The following is a 21,378-nucleotide window of genomic DNA, read 5'->3' on the forward strand; positions in this document are numbered from 1 at the left end:
GCACTGTGGTGCCAAGCTATATCCCTAGCCCCGCAGCTTTGGTTTTTTATTTGGCTTTAATTATATTTGATTTTGTGCTCTATGAAACAGTTGATAAAAAGATTTTAGTTACTCTAGATGGCAAAATGATCACCTTGCAGTTAGCCACTCTCTGCCAGGACAGCTCTCTTCTGTGTCCTCTGGCCTCCACATGTCGGAGAGGAAGCTGCCTCCCTGCCCTTCCTCCTCATGTATTCACTGACCTTTTAGCTTTCAAGGACATGTTTAATAAAACATGGGAATGGAGCTCCAGCTACATGCTACAAAAACCTAGGTGGAGGGAGGGAGATTTTTACCAAAAATAGGAAAAGAATGGAATCTTTGGTGACTGAAACAGTTTGTCCAAACTGGTTTAGACCCAGGACCACTTCCATTAGAATCTTCCTCTTCATTTCCATATTTTTTAAATGTTCCTGAAGGTTCTAGTCTCGTTTCCCCATCCTGGCAGGGGGAGAGGTGGCTCTTTTTCCCGTTTTTCTATAACATGATCTTGAAGCAACACTGCTACCCTCTCCAGGCTCTGGCTGCTACATGGGAAAGGACGGGGTGGATTATGCCATGTGGTATACATCTGATGCCGCGTAGAGAACCTTCTGTCTGTTCAGAGGATACTTCTGGATTTTATCCCAATTCTGAGCCGTTCTTTCAGGCAATGTAAAACCAACAGGATATTTGCATCACCTCAGATGGAGAATGAGATAAACTCCAATATGAATGTGTTACCATACTGTTGGTAGATGTCTGATACTTTCTGTGCTTTGGGAACAATCTGTTTTACACTGGAGATCCATCAGCCAGATGAGTCATTAGGGCAAGAGGCCAGTTTCCCCACCCTTGTGTGAGAGTTCTGTTCAAGGTAGTCAGGCAAGAGGAATGAGATGCTTCCTATCCAGGAGACCACTGCCCACATGCTTGGCTGCTTGCAGCTGGGAATTCTGCTCCCTCAGGCTTTTCCTACCTTTTCAAACTGTTTTTGGCTTTGTGTAGTTTACCAGGGCTACTTTTTTCTGAGGCTTTGTTAGCTTGCTTTTTCTCTTGTCTGTTTCTACTGTCTACCCTTTTACAACTCTGAATTTCAAGTTTCTTGCTTCTATTTTTACCCTCTTTCCCCTTAAACAAAACTTTCATTTTCCCCTTGTTTGGAAACTTTCAAACCTACAGAAAGCTGAAATACACTGTTAATATTTTTAACATGTTTATGCCTTCCACATAGGTTTACTAGTTGTTAAAATGTTAGCCATCTTTGCTTTCTTCTAGGCAGACTTTTTCTGAAACATCTGACAAATACAGAGTGTGAACCTTCACTATCTGGTACCAGGAATCAGATATTTTAGCATGCACCTCCCAAGAATAAGGATGTTTTACCACAGTACCACTGTCTCAGCTAAGAAAACTAGTATTGTCATATCATCTAATAAATAAATCAAAATGTATTTGTTTTCTAATTAATGATCCTACGTAAAATCCTTATCTAGTCTTACATATTTAAAATACCCTTTTAACTTTTACTAGTCTTGGCTTTTTTCTCTCACTTTAAAAGTAATTCAGCTGGGGATTTAGCTCAGTGGCGTAAGTGCCTGCCTGGCAAATGCGAGGTTGTGTGTTTGATCCCCAGTACCAAAAAAAATACATACATATATGTATATACACACACACGTAATTTACTCGTGTGTGTGTGTGTGTGTGTGTGTGTGTGTACACATATACATACCCCAAAACAGGATTGAACCCAGGATCCCATACATGCTAGATAGGCACATGTGTAGTGCCTCAGCCATCTCCCAACTTTTCCCCTGTTTATTTGTAATTTTTTCATTTGTGACCCGTCTTCTCATCTCGTAAGTTGTCCTGCCTGTCTGTTTCTTATGGTGAGGGGAGCAGTGGTCCTGAGAAGGCCTGTCAGGGAGCTAGTCCCTCCAAAGAGCAGTTTTCTTATTCAGTGTTCAATATCGCTCTGTTCCCACATCCAGGTCCAAGACTTAACTCCATGGTTCACGATGAAGCCGTATCATGGTTTTTGGTGACAAACTGAGTTCATGTGACTTAAGCAAAGGAATTTGGCTCTTACTACTGGAAAATCCTGAGTGTCAGACTCAGTCTAGTAGAGGTGTGCGGATCAGGCTGTTGTGTACCCTGGCCATCTAACTCCTGGCTCCGTTTTGCTGTTGACAGAGCCTACCAGACTAGCAGTCCCACAGGAAAGAACTTTTTCTCCCCAAGTCCCAGATGAGGCTTTTACTGGCCTGTTAGTCCTGTCTCCACAAACATTTGAACATAACCTGCGTTCATTGTAAGCCAGGCGTTTTCAGGTGAATACTCAAACTCACAGTCTTGCCTCAGCCTAAGTGCTGGGATTACAGACTTACATTACTTATAATTTAGAAAACAGTAACAAAAATAAACCCTTGTATTTGTCATAACTCAGTAATGATCATTAGCATTTTGGTAAAGAGGTTAGGTACAGTGGTGTATGCCAGTAATCCCAACACTGTGAAGGCTGAAGTAGAGGATCACTATGAGTTCAAGGCCAGCCTGAACTATTCGAAGAACCTGTGTCAAAAAATAAAAAATACCCTCCTCTGCCTTTCTTTTTGGCTATTGGTGCTAGAAATTCAAGTATACATCAGTTAACCAGTTAGCAGCTTTTTTTTCCCTGAAACATTTGAAAGCAGTGACATGTTTCATTTCTGAATATTAAGTATACATCTCCTGAGAATAAGCTTATCTCTCATCTTCAATGTAGAACAATTATGTTGCTGTTCTTGTGACATAAAAGTCCAGGCTTGCTAAAACTGTCTCACCTTCTGGATCTGTTCCCTCATGGTCAGGATAGCTTACATGATTTTGGCAATACTTCATTTCTGACATGTCCTTCTCACTGCATCACAGCAGGTGCAGGACAGAGTGGTTCTTGCATGATGTGATGCTGTCACAAAAATTCCCTTACTAAAGAGTGAGTTCCTTGATATTAGATGTGTACTATTCCACCTTGTATACTCAAGAGCTGGCAATGTTGGACACGTGGTAGACACTCCGGTTTTGAGTGAATATACTTGCTATTTTGGCAGCAGAGAAGACTGGAGTGATGGAGCTAGAGGTACAGGAAAATGGCTAGAGTCACTCTCATAAAGGGAATGGCCTGTTATAGACACACAGACCTCAGAAGCTACTAGAGATTACTTGTATACAACTGCTTTCATCTTGAGAATGCTACATTTGGCCAGTTTGCTGCCCACCTTGAATGTCATAGGAGTCTCCAAGAACATGCCAGTGGGTTCTCAGAGCAGAGTCCTTGCTGTCTGATGTCCATGTACTCATGCAGATTATATTACCAATGAATTATCTGTAGTATGTGGGATCCAGTAAATATTTTTCCTCATCTGGCTTCTTCACAGTGCTTATTAAGCACCAATGATGCAATAGGAAACATAAAGAACGGAATAATATATGATAGGCCAGGAGAGATTTGAGGATAACAGAGAAGGAACCAGCCCCCCGGCACCTCCGACAGCTACAGAGACATGTGAGTGGACCGTGCCACTGTAGGTGTATCTTTGGATTAGTAAGGCAGTCACTACTGGCAGTACTGCTAGACTTAGTGATCTTTGGCAGAAACAAGACATGTTTTTTGGCAAAATGTTCTACTACCTTGGGATTTTAAATTGATAGAACAAATTGGAGAAATAGCACTACAGTACCCCAAATGTTAAACGAGGGTACATTTCAATCAAAGGAATCTCATACAGCCTGTTTGGTTTCCTAGTGTGTCACTGATGCCCAACAAGCACTCAGCCTACTGGGCATGGTGTGCACACCTGTAATCCCAGCAATTGGGAGGCTGAGGCAGGAGGATCACTGAGTTCAAGGCCAATTTGAACCACACATCAAGACCCTGTCTTAAAAAAAATAAATAAATGCAGTCCTCAATGTAAATGACAACACTCCTTAAGTTCTTTTAGAGTTTGTTTTGAGACAAGGTCTCACTATACAGTTTGGGCTGACCTTGAGCTCACTGTGTAGCCCATGTTGGTCTCAAACTCACAATGATCCTCCTGCCTCAGCCTCCCAAGTGCAGGGATTACAGGCATGTGTCACCACGCCCAGCTTGCTCTGTTAGTTTTTCAGGGAATCTAGTTAAATATTAAGGGAAAAAAGGGATAGTATACCCATGAATGTCTTCTATGACCAAAAAGAAGAGAATAAACGTAACAGGCTAGGAATAACTAGAGGTGACAGAGAAGGAACCAACCCCATTGGTACCTCAGGAAGGGAAGTGGTTGTGTGAATGAACCCAATCCCAGGGCTGACTCCTGCCTTTCTACCATCTCATCCCTCTGGCAGAGAGTTCTGTCCACTGAAGGTGCCTTACTTCAGCTGCTCAGCCTCACTGATCCTACCTATATCTAGACTTTGTGCAGGGAATTGAACTCAGTACCTCATGCTTGCCAAGAAGGTGCTATGCCATTGACTTATATCCCGATACTACCTACCACAGGCCCTTAGTTCCCTTCTCCTACAAACTACAAATTTTAGTAAAAGGAGAGCAATCATTTTATAACATGACTCAAGCTAAGTTTTATCAAAACCTAGGGAAAATATGTATGTTACCTACATTAACCCCAAGGAGCTAACACAGTCCTACAAGAGGCAGAATCGATACTGATGTGTGACACAATGCCAAGATGACCTGAAAGAAAAGAGAGCCTCCCATGTTCCAAAACTATTAAATTCTATTAATATAGGCCAGGTGTGGTAGCATGCCTGTAATTGCAGGACTTGAAAGGCAGGAGGATCACCACGAGTTTGAGGTCAGCCAGAACTACATAATGAGACCCTATCTCAAACTCGCCCATTAAAAAAGGGAAAGAGATCATTAGGTAAGAGATGAAACATCTAGTTTCAGATACTACTATCAACCAGTAACAGCTGATAATCTAATGGCTTATGGAATAAAAAGTTCTTTTATCATGAATACATTCATTCCTTATACTGAAAGCAGGGAAAGAAACTTATTTCAAGTATGCTGCCTGAAAAGTTACATGAATGAATATTAGACAATCAGATAATTTTATTTTTCAGATACATTTTTGAAATATTAACCAGTGTCAGTATAGAAAGGCACTTTATAACTACTGAAGAAGAATGAGAAAAAATGTTGGTTTTAATGATTTATTTTCAAAGGGCAAAAACAAGACAACTTAAATATAAGTCTGACAGTTGCTTTGATGATGACAAAATGCACTCACTTCCAAGCGCCAGTATCACTGGAGTCTTCTGGGAGGAAAACGAGCCTGACAACAACAAAATAGGTTCAGTGTTTGTTTTTGCTGTACAGTTAGTGACCTTTAAGTGACATCTTTTTAAGAGGTTAGGTCCAGTGTAACTACATATATAGATACTACACAGTATTTTAATTTAAGAAGTTTTATCATTTTGTTATTCTGGAGCCTGAGTAATAGTTAATGTCTATTGAGAGGCTTCTTTATATCAGGCAGTACACATACACTATTTAATTTTAGCTTCAAAAAAAAAGCCCCAGCTAAGCCCTATTATTACTGCCATCTTATAGGTGAAGAAATTTTAAAAAGCTAAGCAGTCTGCCAAGATCACCAGGCACACAGCAGAGGCGAGGACCAATTTGGGTCTCTGACTCCAGGGGCCATTCTCTTACCCCTGAGGCTACCTGCCTCAGGAGAAGCCAGGCATCTCAACTTCCTGGACAGGGGGCCAGACTTAACAAGGAAAGGTCTGTTTTCTTGTGTTATCTTGTTTAGTATTTTGTGTCAGACTCTACCTTTAAGAAGGGCTAGTATCAAGGGAATCCCTGCCCAGAAATGACTCCTTTTGGGCCCACGTAAGAATAAAAACCATCACTAGCGGCTGGGGATTTAGCTCAGCGGCATAAGCATCTGCCTTGCAATCAGGCAGTCGTGAGTTCGATCCCCAGTACCAATAAAAAGGAAAATGGCCCAAAAAAACAAAAACAAAAAAATCATTAACGTGATACCCTTCAAGTGGCAGATACAGTTAAGTATAGGCAGCCTATGTTTTATAATTAGTGAAAATCTCTGTCAAGCATTCCTATTTTCTTAACTTTTGATTTATTGAATAGACAGATTAATTCTATAGAACACTTCTATAAGAGATTACTTACCTGGTATTTTATTCATATACATCCTTCTTATCTGCAATGTAATCCACAATTTCTTGTGGGCACATTAACTTTTCTGCATCTATATCAGGAATTTCAAACCCTAAAGGAAAAAAATTTACAGTGAGATGTGAGTATAGAAAAAGCAAGCCTTTCAGACTCATAACACCTAACACTTCCAGAACACCTACAACAGTACCCAGAAATTCGCAGCAATCTGAAATCCCATTTAGGTTGTGAGCCAGTGAGGGTTTTTTTTTTTTCATAGTTAAAACAACAGACAACTCCTTTTAAAGTATACAACTCTGTGACTGTAGTAACACCAATATCTAATCCCCGCAGAACATTTTCATCAACCCTAAAAAGAAACCAGGTGCCCAAGAGTAGCCACTATTCATGATGTCCAATCCTGGCCAGCACTGATCCTGTCTCTGTGGAGTTACCTTTCTCTCTCTCTCTTTCTCTCTCTCTCTCTTTCTCTCTCTCTCTGTGTGTGTGTGTGTGTGTGTGTGTGTGTTTTAATAGTAATGGGGATTGAACCCAGGACCTTCACACTGAATGTGTCCTTATTCCTTTTTATTTTTGTGCCAACATGCCTGGCTGGCTTTGCCACTTCCTGGAATCATGCAACGTGTGGTCTTTTGTATTGGCTTCTTTCACTTAGCAAGTTCTCAAGGTTCATCCATGTTGAAATATGTATTGTATTTTATTCCTTTTTATGAAAGCTGGATTTTGATAGTTACCATTTACTGAATTACTCTGGCTCAGTATTATTTACACATAAGTTTCCTTAATTCTCACAGCACTCAGAGTCTTGAGGTTTCTACCTCTTGTCACTCTCATTTTACAGCTGGAGACAGAGTTACTTGTTCAGGCTCATACATGTCTAAGCTCCAACCATACCTGGTACTCTTAATTACTAGACAAATGTCACAGCTTCATCTGTGAAGAATTTTTTTTTTTTTTTTTTTTTTTTGTACCAGGAATCAAACTCAGGACCTTGCACTTGCCAGACAGGCACTTATGTCACTGAGCTATATCCCCAGCCCCTACCTATGACAAATTTTACTTGTTTTTTGTAGGGGGAGGGTACCAGGGATCGAACTCATGACCTCATGCTTGCCAGGCAAGCACTTTTACCGCTGAGTTAAGTCCCCAGAAGCTATGCTCTGTAGAGTAGCACAGAAGTCCCTGGGTTCCCTATTCAAGCAGCCTACCTAGAAATAAACTATGTCGTTTTTATAAAAGTGTCATTTGCACAACAAACAGTGCCCAACAAAGACAGCTTAGAGTATGCAATTAAGGCACTAGGTGAGACCAAGGCCAGAGGGCTGTGTGTGTCCTCACAAAGCCTATTTCTAAGTACCTGATGGTGTCACAAGTAGGGCAATGTGAGGGTCTCAAGTGTCATCAGAGTTTGTCTAGGTGAGGCTTTTGCCCTTGTTTTTAGAACCCATCCTAGGAATCTAAGTACTGTACTTCTAGCATTTTCTGGTCACTCAACCTGCAGTTCCATAGTGGACTATCTGCTGAGCTGAACTGTCCCTAGTATTTACTTTCCTTTATAGTAGGTGAGGAAATGTGTATGTTGTGAGGAGTGGATGCTGTTTCTAATAATACCTGATTTCAATTCAGGTTCCCAGTATTTCTTTCAGTAAATCACCTTAATTAAGAACCGTAACATGCATATGTAAGATTAAGCCTGTGTATGTTACCAAATTCATCCTCCATGGCCATGATAATTTCCACTTGGTCCAAACTGTCTAAGCCCAGGTCTTTCATAAAATGCGAATTTACTGAGAGCTGCAAGAAAGGAACACCAAACAAAATTTAGTACATGAAACTACTTCCTTCCCAACATACAAGGGCTACTACATACAACACCCCTGAATCATCATATAGATTTGCTTTGCTTTGTTTTGTTTTGTTGCGAGACCCTTTCACTATGTAGTCTAGGCTGGCCTCGAACCATCAGCTCTTGAGTGCTGGGATTATAAGTGTGTGCCACCACAGCAGGTTAGATTTCTTTTTAAAATATAGAGGCTTTAACTACCATTATATATTTCACTGGTGTTGGCATATATACAGTGTGCTTTGTGTTAATTTGTTCAACTTTGTTAATGTAGAGCTAATGAACAAATTTATATTATATCAATTACTATGTCTTTTCTTTCCTTTTTTTGAGTTGGGGTCTTGCTACAGGCTGACCTTGAACTTGAACTTTTGCAGTGATTCTCCCGCCTCAGGTTCTGAGTGCTGGGATTAGCGATATGTGCCACCACATGCAGCACATCTTGTGCTCTTTAATCACTGTTACACATGACATCTAAGTAGTTTTCCTGCTGCACTATTGTGACCTGAAACTCCACATCTTAGATGTGGCATTTCTCTCCCTCAAAAGTAGCAGACTAAACCCAGATGTGGTGCAGGCCTATCATCCCATCACTCAGGAGGCTAAGGCAGAAGTCTGCCAGGTTCAAGGCCAACCTGGGCTCCACAGTGAGTTCAAGGCTAGCTTGGCATAGACAGTAAGTTCTTGTTTCTTAAAAAAAGCTGGGAGAAGGGGTGGATATAGCTCAGTAGCACAAATGCATGCCTGCCAAGCACAAGGTCATGAGTCCAATCAGTACACTGAGTCCAATGAGTACAAACAAACAACAAAAAAACGATAGCTAGTTATTATAGGGCTAGAGGTGTAGTTCAGTGGTAGAGTGCTTCCTTAGCACATCTGAAGTCCTGGGGTTATGCCTAGTGCTACAGAAAGACAGACAGAGAGATGAGGGAAGGAAGGAAGGAAAAGCAGACTATTGTAAGCTGCAGATTACAAAGGGATTATATCATCCTTCTTTTAATTTTGCCTTCAAGATCACCAGGAAGGGGCTGTGGATGCAGCTCAATGGTAGAGTGCCTACTCTTCATGTGCAGGGTTCTGGGTTCCATCCTCAATCCTGCCCCCTACCCAGCCATCACCAGGAGGCATTCTTTAAAATGTACATTAGAAAAGCAATTTTTTTTTTTTTTTTGCCAAGGACAGTGGCACAGGCCTGTAATCCCAGCTACTTGGCAAGCTGAGGCAAGAGGATCAATCACAAGTTTGAGACCATCATGGTCAACTTAGTGAGATCTTGTCTCAAAAAATCAACAGCTGGGGATATAGCTTAGTGGTAAAGCATGCCCCTGGGCTTAATGCCCATAACCACAAAAAACGCCAAACAAAAGTCCTACCTTATTTTTTATTTTGAGAGAGTCTCAGTAAATCCCCCAAGTGGGATTTAAACTGTCAATTTTCCTGCTTTGGCCCCCCTCAGTGCTTAGATTATTGGTGTGTACTACTGTACCCAGCTCAGATTCAATTATGTATTAAAGGCAGCTTTTTATTTGGAGACTGAATTACTCAGGCTTGCTTGGAACATTTGATCCTCCTGCCTCAGTCTCCCAAGCACCTGCAACTATAGGTGTGTGCTATCAGACCTGGTTTAAAGAAGGAAACTTTTTACACCTCAGTGTGATGGAGCATGTGTATAATCCCACCACTTGGTAGGCTGAGGTGGGAGGACTGATCCAACTGTGAGGTCAGCCTGGGCTACACAGCAAGTTTAAGGACAGCTTGTATTGCACAGCCTGTCTATTTTGAAAAAAAAAAGGAAACCATTTTTATGCACCACTATGATACAAATCCTAAAGAGGTTTTTTAAGTTAAAAAAGGCAGAACAACTGTTTATGGTATAATAGCACTTGCAGGTTTTGCTGCAAACCTGTTTTGTTGGGGATCAAATTCAGGCCTCTCAAATGGTAAAATGTGCATTTTACAACTGACTGATGCCCTCAGCCTACTTATGTATATCTTACGGGAGATAAATAACTGTGTGTGTGTGTGTGTGTGTGTGTGTGTGTGTGTGTGTGTGTGTGTGTGCGTGTGCGTGCGCGCGCACGCACACGGTGGTGCTTTGGTTTACAGACTTGATTCTTTCCACAATTCTGATCACAAACCAAGATGGATGAGAACCAACTAAAATTCAGTGGTTAGGTTCTTAAGATTCCCCTTATGGGGAAATTTAATTCAATTCTTGTCCAGTTTGCTTTGTGACTAGAACTGTAGAATTAATTTTGCAAAACAAGCTACCCCTGTGCTTCTTACACATTATCTCTGTAGAGATACACAAGAACCTGGTAACATTGGCAGTCTCTTAGAGGGGGAAATAGGTGGCTGGGAGCCAGGGAGACCTTTTACTGAATATGCTTTTTTGTCCTTTGAATTTCATACCATGTGATTAAAACTTGAGAGAAAAATTTAAACTACCAACAGTTACCTTTTCTGGGTCAATCTTGTCATAAAGTTTCAAGACATACAGAACCCGATCCTTGATTCCTTCTAATGTCAAAGGAGGTGCATCACTATACTGGCGGCAAAACTGTGGAATCCTCCCTGGAACCTAGGGCAAGGGCAGAAAAGAAACATTGTCATTGAACCCAAAATGCCTTTAACTAAATGCACCGGGCTAAGCTATCTTTTATGGAGTTTTTAGGGATATACAGAACACACATCATTGGACTCTAAATGTGGCCATTAGGATACACCAACTCACCAGGCTGGGTAGTCAGCCCTGGCAGTTCCACAGCATCAAAATGGACTTACTTTCCCCTCAGAGCCAGGACTGGCCCCACTGTCTTATGGGCTTGACATTCAGGCTTTGAATATTCATCCTACTGAGTGAGACTATAACTTTAGCTACTAAAATCATATACAGCCAGACATGTTAGTTCATGGTTGTAATCCCAGTACTTGGGAGGCCAAGGCAGGAGGATCCCTGTATTAGGAGGCCAGTCTGAACCATATAGTTAGACACTGTCTCAGTCAGTCAAGCAAGCCCATGGATAGAGTTGTCAGGGAACACTGAAAGGTAACTCAAACTGACAACCACAAGCGGCAATTACCTTATTTATCTAAATTGGCTTCAATGATGATTATGCTGATCTCAGCCTAGACAAATGAAGCCGTCCACCAACCCAGTCACCACATTCCAATCTAGTTCCCTTCCAGGTAGGCTTATTTTAGTGCCAACAGTTACATGATAAGCCACCTAGTCAGTACCATGATAGTAATATCTCAAGTGTGTCTCATACTGCTTGATACTCAAGTAGGTATTGGGTGGAGATCTGACTATATTTCTTCCTGAATGTGAGGTGAGCTCTTAACTCCACAAGGTAAGGGTAACAGATGGGGAGAGTAAAAAAGAACAAGAAAAAACATGCATCTGGCAGTTTTACTCACTATGGAATTCCTTAATCTAAACTGGTTTATGTTCTGAAGTTAACTTTTAAGTTCTCAGTTTGTAGTTTTTAGGGCATTTTCCCATTAAAAAAAGCTGACTTGTAGCTTAGGTCCCTGAGACTCAAAAAAGGCTGTGAAAAATACTGATAAAGAAATGAACCAAGCCAGTAAATATGTATCTCTGCATCATGAAATATTTACTTTTAAAATAAAATTTAGTATTAAAATCAGGCTCAATCAACAAATCAAAGAGATTAATTGAATTTTAGGGATGGTCTAGAATATTTCTAAGTACTTTCAAAGTAGTTTTTTAAGACAGTGTCTCACCATTTAAGTTCCTGGTCTCCTTTCCTTTCTGATTACTTCATGAGACTCTGATAGGGACACATCTCTATCTACTTATCAAAAATAACTAGAAGAATTTCTCAGACCATAAATAAAATGAACAAAGATGATAAACAGGAATTGTATTCATGCTCCCCCTATTAAAAAAATAAAGGAGAAGAAATTACTTAAGGGTAATGTCAAAACTTTAAAAGCTGATTTTATCTGTCTAGTTCACTGACTCTGTCACCTCTATTCTCCTATTAGGCCTTTCCAGTGAATTATTTTATCATATGCTACATTCCTTAGTTCTGTGAAATCTGATTATTAAAGTTTCTGTTTTTCTGTTTAAATAAAAAAAAAAAAAAAACCTTGAGAACTGGGCCATGGTGGTGCATGCCTGTAATCTCAGCACTCAGGCAGCGGAGGTAGGACTGCCATGAGTTGAGGCCAGCTTAGTTTACATAGTGAGACTCTGTGTCAAAAACAAATAAATAAATAAAAGGATGTAACAGATGCCACAAATAGTATGGAAAAAATGTTTAAAATGACATGAGACAGAATGAGCAGGAAATGGAGAAAAAAGTGAGGAGATAGCCAAGTAACAGTGTTCAGGCAGAAAGGGGCTGGCATAGTCAGGTATGGTGGTACATGCCTATAATCCCAGCTCTTGGGAGGCTGAGGCAGGAGAATCACTGCAAATATGAGGCCTACTTGGGCTACTGAGTGAGGTCAAGGCCAGCTGAACTACACAGTGAGTCCATCTCAAAAAATCAAAAATAAGTATTAAAAAATAATAAAAGAGCCTGGTGAGGGTATGCTGGTGTATGACTGACCACACAACCCACTAGGTGTCAGCGTTATCCCAAGCAGCCCTGGCAAGTGCTCAATGAGCACATGTTAGGTTAAGCAAGGCTCCAGCTAGTCTGAGCCAAGGTAGGATGAGCAGATGCCATGGGGCAGCTTGAGGAAGGAAAGTGCTGTCAGCAAGAAGTCTCTCACTCAGTAATTACACTGCTGCTGCTGGTATCTTCCTACTAGCTTTACTAGCTGTCTGGAGTTGGGCAAGTTACTTAATCTTTGCACACTTCAGTTTCTTTATCTGTAAAATGGGGTAAAGAACAGTACCACACTTAAGAGAATTATTGTGAGACATCAGTGAGATGAAATAAAGGGCTCCGAACACTGACATGTGCATAATTAAGTACAATTTAGCATTATATCATAGGACCATGATAATGACAGCTGGCCAGTGTGACCCTCTGCTTTGGTGAAGTCCCAGTATACTTGATTCTACGCCTTTTCTTTCAGTATCTTTATTGGTCCTGGCTTTCTGTTGTCTTTCTTAAACATTTTATATACATTCCTTAGCTTTCACAGTAACCCTGTGAGATGTATGATACTTCTTTCTACAGATATGGAAGCTGAGGCAGAAAACAGGTATGTATCCTATCACAGGTCTTTCACCATGACCTCTCAAGAGGGTCTTACTGCATCTCTCTGTTGGACCTCTACTGTTAAAAATCAGTAACACAAAACAATAGAGAATGAGCAAAAACACCCCTCCAGCAGCCAGCATGCACTATTTCTGTATTTGTTTTTCCCCAAGACCAACAACTTAACAATTACACATGACATCATTTGCCTCCCCCAGACATCAGAGAAGACACTGTTTGCAGGAAGAATAGCCTCTGGATTTTAACTCAACTTAGTCCCATCAGAATCTATGTTAGTCCACTGGGGTCCTTCTCTGCCTAGGGAAACACAGAGGATGGCTTGAAAGGTCAGCTCTACAATCTGTCTGCTGGACAGCTCTGCCCAGATATCTCAAAGCCAACTGTGTAGAAACAACCCACACCTGTCTCCAGAACTCTTCTTACTCTTCTATCCTTGCTACCTGCGGCTTTAGCTAGAAACCTCAGAGCCAATCTCTGACCTTTCTAGTTTCTTGACATCATGTTTACTTAGCACAAAGCCTGACTAATTGGGAAGAAAGATCTCTCATTCATACCTTCTACAAACCTTGCATATTGTTCACTTCTGTAACCTCAGCAAAGAACATCACAATCTTCAACAGGCGTATGGCTTGCTGTATAACTGTATCTCCATTATCTTTGAATGAACTTAGTGGAACTACTTTGAAATAGAAATAAAGTGGTTCCTCTGTCATACATGTAAACCAAGCAAAAGCTAGAAGATCATCAAGCACCTTGCTATTCAAAGCATGGTCCAAGGCCCACAAGCAGCAGATGTGAGGAAGCCCCTGCAAATGGAAACTGTAAGGCCCCTTCCCTGACCTACTGAATCAGAATCTGTTTTAGCTCAGTCGACCTGTATGGACAACCAAGTTTGAGAATCAGTGCTGTAAGAATAGGGACAATCACTTCACATTTTTTCCTAATGTTGAAATCAGTCTCAAGACCCAACATGGGGCTGGGGATTTAGCTCAGCCGCATAAGCGCCTGCCTTGCAAGTAGGCAGTCTGAGTTCAATCCCTGGTACTGATAAAAACGAAAAAGACAAAAAAAAAGACTCAACACTCAGCAACTCTGTCCTTTTAACCCCTAACTACTAGTGTCCCCTAACTACTGTCCTTTTAACCCTTAACCTTAAGGCTCATATTATGTGTTTGAGACAACAACGGGGCAGTATCCTCTGAATTATTAATCCATTGAATCTCAGTGAATCTCACCACTGGCTACCCAAAGAATCACTTGATTTTTAGATTGATTGATTTAGCCTGAGAATCTTCATTTTTTACTGTAGCAATGCAGTCATGATTGAAACCATCACGAAGCCCAGGAAATTGAAATTTAATCAACCCTACTTTCAGAGAACTGTTTTTGTTTTTTGTACTGGAGATTGAATTTAGGGCAGGCACGCTACTACTAAGCTGCACCTCTAACCTTTTTTGAGTCAAGATCTTACTAGCTTCAACCTTCAGGGTCATATGAGAACATAAAACACATAGCCAAGCTGGGGCTTCATCCCAGAGGAATAAATCAGAGGCAAGTGGAAGTAGAGTCAAGGGAATTGTTATCCTGGTGATGTGTACAGTGAGAGTTAAAAAATCACTGCCAAAAAAGGAGTACTGAGGGCCGAGCCAGTGCCAGTAGCATGGGGTTACAGCCTCATATAGGCTGCATCAGTAATAAAGGTACACACTACCCGTTTCCTATCTTTACTTCTAGAGGGCCTGAAATAGGTAAAAGGGGAAAAAAGCCGAAAGCCAAGAAAACTTTTTCGAGACGGTAAGTGGCTTCTTTGCACCTTACTAGTCTTCCCCTAGAAGTGATCACGGTATTTACCATTTTCAGTACAACTACGATAGTATTTTGACAGTCTACCATACAAATTAGACGCTCTAGCCGCGCTCTCACCTACATTTCACAACCACTTCACCAAGCAGAAATTAGTGTTCAATTCTGTCTGAGGCTCTGCAAAGTTACCAGGCTTGTCTAATAGCAATAGCTGTCAGCTGGCCCTCAAATAATTCTTCACCAAGTCACCTAGCCTCGCATCAAGGTTTGGTGAGCAAGCTAGCGGTCCCCCGTGTCTGCAGTTAATGCAGCCTCGCCCCGCCCCCGTTTCCACCCCCTTGCGACCGATCCTTGACCCCTGCCAAGCCCCGCCAAAGTCACCACGAGTCACCTGTGCGAAAGCCAAAGCCAGCTGCGCCGCCCCGAGCCTCGTCTGGGTTCGCGCGGCACACAAAGCGGTGCTGAGTGTACGGGCCAGGGCCAGCGTAGGGAGCCGGGACGGTGGCACCAAGGCCGAGGGCAGGCGGCGGACACAGACTGAAAGGACACGAGCCGCCATGGCTACGCCGACCCAGAATGCATGGCGCCGTAGCTGCGCCCAGGTTTCCGGTCCGGTAACGCGCAGGCGACGCACAGAGCGGTGCTGTCAGCAGCCGCCGGCGATGGCGGCCTCTGGCGTCTCCTGGAAGAACTGCGCTGTTGAGGGCGTGCAGGCCGGTCCAGGTTTAGCGGCGAAGGCTGCCTGACTACTAAGAGCCCAAACGACGTCTCTCCCTAAAGCAATAATCACTGATACAAGGAACTTATATTATTCCTTTTCTAAACGTTCTGAAAACATTTACTTATAAGTTTTGATGCCAAAATTCTTTTCATACATATTAAAATTTAACAGACTCAAGACAGTACCCAACCAGTATGTGAAAAGGATTGATTTAAATGTGTCACTAGGACTAATAGCTGGGCACAGTGGTGCAGGCCTGAGGTTCCACCAAGGCTGAAGCGGGAGGATCACTTGAACCCAGGAATTCCTGGCAAGCTTGGACAACATAGTGAGACCCCCTCTCAAAACAAAAACCCTACATACGTTTTACATTTGTATATATACATATATATAGTGTACATATAGTATATGTGTACATGTATATATGTATATAAAACTGGCTAATACGTGTAGAAAATATGATAAAATAATATATGTATTTTAATTCTTTTTTTTTTTTTCCTGGCATGAATCTTTTTCTGTCACTCTGAGCTGCATCCCCAGCCCTTTTTGAGACAAGGTCTTGCTGAGTTGCACAGGCTGGACACAAATTTGTGATCCTCCTGCCACCACTTCCTAGAGTGTTAGGATTATAGGACTGAGCTACCACCATCCACAGCTGTTTTGAAATTTGACAATGTATGGATAGTAAAGTGCTAGCATATTCAGGGTCCTGAGTTCATCCCCACCACTAGTGAGCAAACAAACGACAGTGAATGAATAATACAGCTAACAAAAATGGGGTAATGGTGATGTGAACATTTAAGTACACTAATTTGCACACATCAGCAAAATATTGGCTTTTCTTTTTTTCATGGTGCTGGGGATGAAACCAGATTTTCAGCGTACTAAGCAAGCTACAGTCCTAACAGGATGTTAATTTTTTTTAGGATGTTGATTTTTTTTAGGATGTTGATTTAATTTTTTTTTGTCTTTTTCTTTTTTTATTGGTACCGGGGATCGAATTCACGATTGCCTGCTTGCAAGGCAGGCCCTTATGCCGCTGAGCTAAATCCCCAGCCCCTAGGATGTTGATTTAAATTAAAACATTTAGAACAATAAATGCTGCCTGTATACACAGTTCAATTATGGCTTCAAGGTTAGTTTGTATTTTTTTTTTTGTTCCAGGGATTGAACTCATGACCTTGAGCTTGCCAGGCAGGTGTTTGTGCCACTGAGCTATGTTCCTGGCCTGTTTCTTTTTTTTTTTTTTTTCTGTACCAGGGATCAAACTCATGACCTCATGCTTGCCAGGCAGTTACACCGCTGAGGTGAACTCCCAGCCCTTGTTTGTCTTTTTGAGACAGGTCTTGCTGTATTGTCAAGGCTGACCTTGAACTCACCATGTGGCCCAGGCTGGCCTCCAACTCACAGCAATCCTTCTGCCTCAGCCTCCTGAGTGCAGGGATTATAGGCATGTGCCACCACACTTGGCCTGCTTTCAGTTTTTCACTTTTGTTAAATACAAGTGAAATAGAATCCGATGCATTTTTTTCTTTTTTGGTAGTATAGGAGTTGAAATCCAGGGCCTTGTGGATATTAAACAAGTGCTCAACAGCTGGACTACATTCCCAGCCTTTTGTCTAACTTTATTTTGAGACCAGGTCTTGCTAAAATGCCCGGATCGGGCTCAATCTTCTAATTCTCCTGCCTCAGCATCTCCAGATGCTGGGATTATAGGTTACAGATATGCACCACTACCCTAATCTGATGCTTTTAACTTAAAATAGAATGCATACAATGATCCCAGTGTTGTAGAGTATTTCTCTTTATGAATTCATTTAAAAATTTAATATCTGAAGCAAGCTTGATAGCACATGTTTCTTACCTCATGTATTGAGGAGGCTAAGGTAGAATTGTGGTTTTTTTGTTGTTTTAAAAATTTTTTTTTGTTTGTCCTGGGGATCAAACTCACAACCTCATGCCTGCCAGGCAGGCACTCATACTACTGAGCTGAATCCCCTGTTCTGTTTTAAAATTCTTAAAATTTTTTTATTAGTACACATTTGCAATGCCTAATGATTACATTCATGGTGTGGATACCAATACATGTGCATAACCCATCTCAATGATTGTGTTTTTTTTTTAATTAGTAATACATGTTTGTGGTACATGATGACTGCATTCTTTATGGGGAATTGGTCCATATATGTAACACATCCTAATTTCCTTAATCCCTTTCATTCTTTCCCGCTCCATCTCCTTCTATATCATTGTCCTTGTCCCATATGCAAAGACCTATCTTGCCATTTTCTATTATCTATCTTTTCTTTAACTCTTTAATTATATGTTGAGTTTTTCATATAAAAAACTATGCAATATTTAAGCTCGTGTGTCTGATTTATTTCACTTAATATTATGGTCTTTAGGTGCATTCATTTTCGTACAAATGACACAAGTTTATCCTCCTTTATGGCAGAGTAGTATTCCACATTTCCTTTATCCATCCATCTGTTGATTGGCATACAGGCTTGGTTCTAAGATACAACTATTTTAAATTAGGCTGCAGTAAATATGGGTATATATGTTCCACTGTAATATGATATCTTTAACTTTTTTGGGAAAATATCTAGAAGGAGAATACCTGGGTCAAATGAGATTTCTTGTTTTAGATTTCTGAAGCATTTCCATAGTGGTTGTACTAGTTTACATTCACACCAACAATGTAGAAGGGTTCCTTATTCCCAAGTCCCCACAGCCTGGTCAGCATTTGTGTATTATCCTGTTTCTTTTATTCTTTCTTTCTTTTTTTTTGGTCTTTTTCATTTTTATTGGTACCAGGGATTGAACTCACGACTGCCTGCTTGCAAGGCAGGCGCTTATGCTGCTGAGCTAAATCCCCAGACCCTAAATCCTGTTTCTTGATATTAACTATTTTTTTGAAGTAAGATGCCTTCACTGATGTCTCAGGAGTTACTTTTGAATTTTTCTTTGGGTTTTTTATTTTCTTTTTTTGTTTTTTGAGGCAGGATTTTGCTTTGCAGTTCAGGCTGGGCTTGATTTCATGCTATTTTTATCACTGTAACTTTGTAGTATGACTTCAAGTCCAGGAGTGTGATAAGTCCTGCCTTGTTCTTGTTGCCCAGGGTTGCTTTTGTTATTCTAGGTTTTTTCAGGTTCCATATGAATTTTAGAATTGTTATGTTTTCTCTATTTCTGTGAAAAATGTTACTAGGGCTGGGGATTTAGCTCAGCGGCATAAGCACCTACCTTGCAAGCACGTGGTCCTGAGTTTGATCCTTGGTACCAATAAAAAAAAAAAAAGAAAAATGTTACTGGTTATCTTGATAGGGATTACATTAAATCTATATATCAGTTTTGTAAGTATTGCCATTTTGACTATTTTGGTTGTTTATCCAGGAACAAGGATAGCTTTCCATTTTCTGATGGTTTCTGTTTTTTGTTTTTTTGGGGGTTTTTTTGATACCAGGGATTGAACTCATAACCACAAGCTTGCCAGGTAGGCACTTATGCCACTGAACTAAATCTCCAGCCCTGTCCTCCTCTATTTTGTTTATCAGAGTACTATAGCTTTCTTTGTAGATGTCTTTCTTTCTTTTTTTTTTTTTTTTTTTTGTTGTCTTTTTAGGGTTTCACTATGTAGTTCAGGCTGAGCTCACTTTGTAGCCCAGGCTGGTCTTAAACTTACACTGATCCTCCTGCCTCACCCCTATAGAGGTTTTTCACTTCCTTGGTTTGGTTAATTCCTATTTAATTTTTCTTAATGCAATTGTGAAAAATACAGTTTTCTTAATTTCTTTCTCACTGAGTGCATTATTGGGATAGAGCAACACCACTGATTTTTATGTGTTGATTTTGTATCCTGTTATGCTACTGAATTTGGTTACCAATTCTAGGAGTTTTTTTTTTGTTTGTTTGTTTGTTTTTGCAGACTCTTTTGGGTCTCCTATGTAGAGGATCATGTCATCTACAAATAATGATTTTTTTGTCTTTTTGAGACAGGGTCTCTCTATGCACTTCAGGCTGGCCTTGAGCTCACTTTGTAGCCCAGGCTGGCCTTGAACTTGCAACTATCCTCCTGCCTCAGCCTCCTGAATGCTGGGATTATAGGTGTGAGCCACCACACCCAGCTCAAATAATGGTATTTTGACTTGTTTCTTTCTTAAACATATACCTTTTATTTTTATCTCTTGTCTGACTGCTCTGGTTAATGTTTTGAGAACTACATTGAACAGGAATGATGATAGAAGACATCCTTGTGTTTTCCTTGATTTTAGAGGGAACATTTTTCTGCTTCTCCACATTTAATATGAAGTTGACTCTTCGTTTATCATAAAGGGCTTTTATTAGATTGAAGTAAGGTCCTGCATGAATGTATGTTGGATTTTGTCAAAGGCCTTTTCTGCATCAATTGAGATGATCATGTGATTTTTGTCCTTGCTTCTGTTTATGTGATGCATTACGTGTATTGATTTGCATATATTGAACAGTCCATGCATCATCAGGATGAATCCCTGGTCCTGATGATTTATTGCATTCTGTTTGCTAGTATTTTCTTGAGGATTTTTGAATCTGTGTTTGTTATAGAGATTGGCCTGTAGTTTTCTTTTTTGATTGGGTCATTGTTTGGTTTTGGAATCAGGGTAATTTTAGCTGTCAGGAATGACTTGGGGAGTGTTCTTTCCCTTTCATTAATGAGCTTGAAGAGTATTGGTGTTGAAATTCTTATAGATTTGGTAGTGAATGTATTGTGCCCTGGGATTTTCATAGTTAGTAGGTTTTTAAAAATTACTTCTTCAGTCTCTTTGTGTGGTATATTCATTCTACTAGAATAGCAATGTTGACTTCATTGTCTCTTTCTAAGATATCTTTGGGAAATTTCCTAAGTGCTGGTTTGTTGGTTGTGAATTTCTTAATGCACTGGTTGTCATGGAAAGATCTTATTTCTCAGACTGAGGATTTAGCTCAGTGGCATAAGTGCCTGCCTTGCAAGCCTGTGGTTGTGAGTTCAGTCCCTGGTACCAACAACAACAAAAAAAGATCTTATTTCTCCATTAATTCTGAAAGTTTGCAGAATGTATTATAAATCTGTATTGGAAATTGTTATCCTATAAGCGTTGAAACATTTCACTCCACACTCTTTGGGGCTTTGGTTTTTGTGATGAGAAGTTTGCTATAATTCTAATGGGTTTACTTTTATAAGTGATTCATTGCTTTTCTCTAACAGATTTTAAGATTCTGTCCCTGTGTGGGATTTCTGGGAGTTTGACAACAATGTAATGTGGAGAAGTTCCCTTTTGATTGTAGCTATTTGGAATTTGATATGCTGCACTTATATGTATGTTTTTCATTCCCAAAATTGGGAAAGTTTTCTGCTATTATTTCTTTCTTTCTTTCTTTTTTTTTTGTCTTTTTCATTTTTATCAGTACCAGGGATCGAACTCACAACCGCACACTTGCAAGGCAGGCGCTTACGCCGCTGAGCTAAATCTCCAGCCCCTCTGCTATTATTTCTGTAAGCAGGATTATACTCTTTGTGCTATTCTTCTATTTTTCACTTATTCCAAGTAACCTTGGTTTAGTCTTAGCAACTGCTGGATCCATTTTTCAT

General features: G+C 40.5%; 2 protein-coding genes across 2 annotated transcripts in view; one reads left to right on the forward strand and one right to left on the reverse strand.

Moving 5' to 3' along the window:
- The window catches only part of Ubfd1 (ubiquitin family domain containing 1), a 44,319-nt gene that overhangs the window by 16,359 nt on the left and 6,582 nt on the right, over positions 1–21,378 (forward strand). The window lies entirely within an intron of this gene.
- On the reverse strand, positions 5,195–15,640 carry Ndufab1 (NADH:ubiquinone oxidoreductase subunit AB1). Its single transcript, XM_003477816.5, has 5 exons — positions 15,438–15,640; positions 10,501–10,623; positions 7,906–7,993; positions 6,194–6,293; positions 5,195–5,330 (listed from the first exon to the last, which is right to left on the reverse strand). The coding sequence occupies exons 1-4, from the start codon at positions 15,603–15,605 to the stop codon at positions 6,202–6,204; spliced, it is 471 nt and encodes a 156-aa protein (XP_003477864.1). The 5' UTR covers positions 15,606–15,640; the 3' UTR covers positions 5,195–5,330; positions 6,194–6,201.

The sequence above is a fragment of the Cavia porcellus genome, unplaced genomic scaffold (genome assembly GCF_034190915.1).
Source record: "Cavia porcellus strain 051 isolate PalLab524CR breed Dunkin Hartley unplaced genomic scaffold, mCavPor4.1 scaffold_16, whole genome shotgun sequence".
Classification (NCBI taxonomy): domain Eukaryota; kingdom Metazoa; phylum Chordata; class Mammalia; order Rodentia; family Caviidae; genus Cavia; species Cavia porcellus.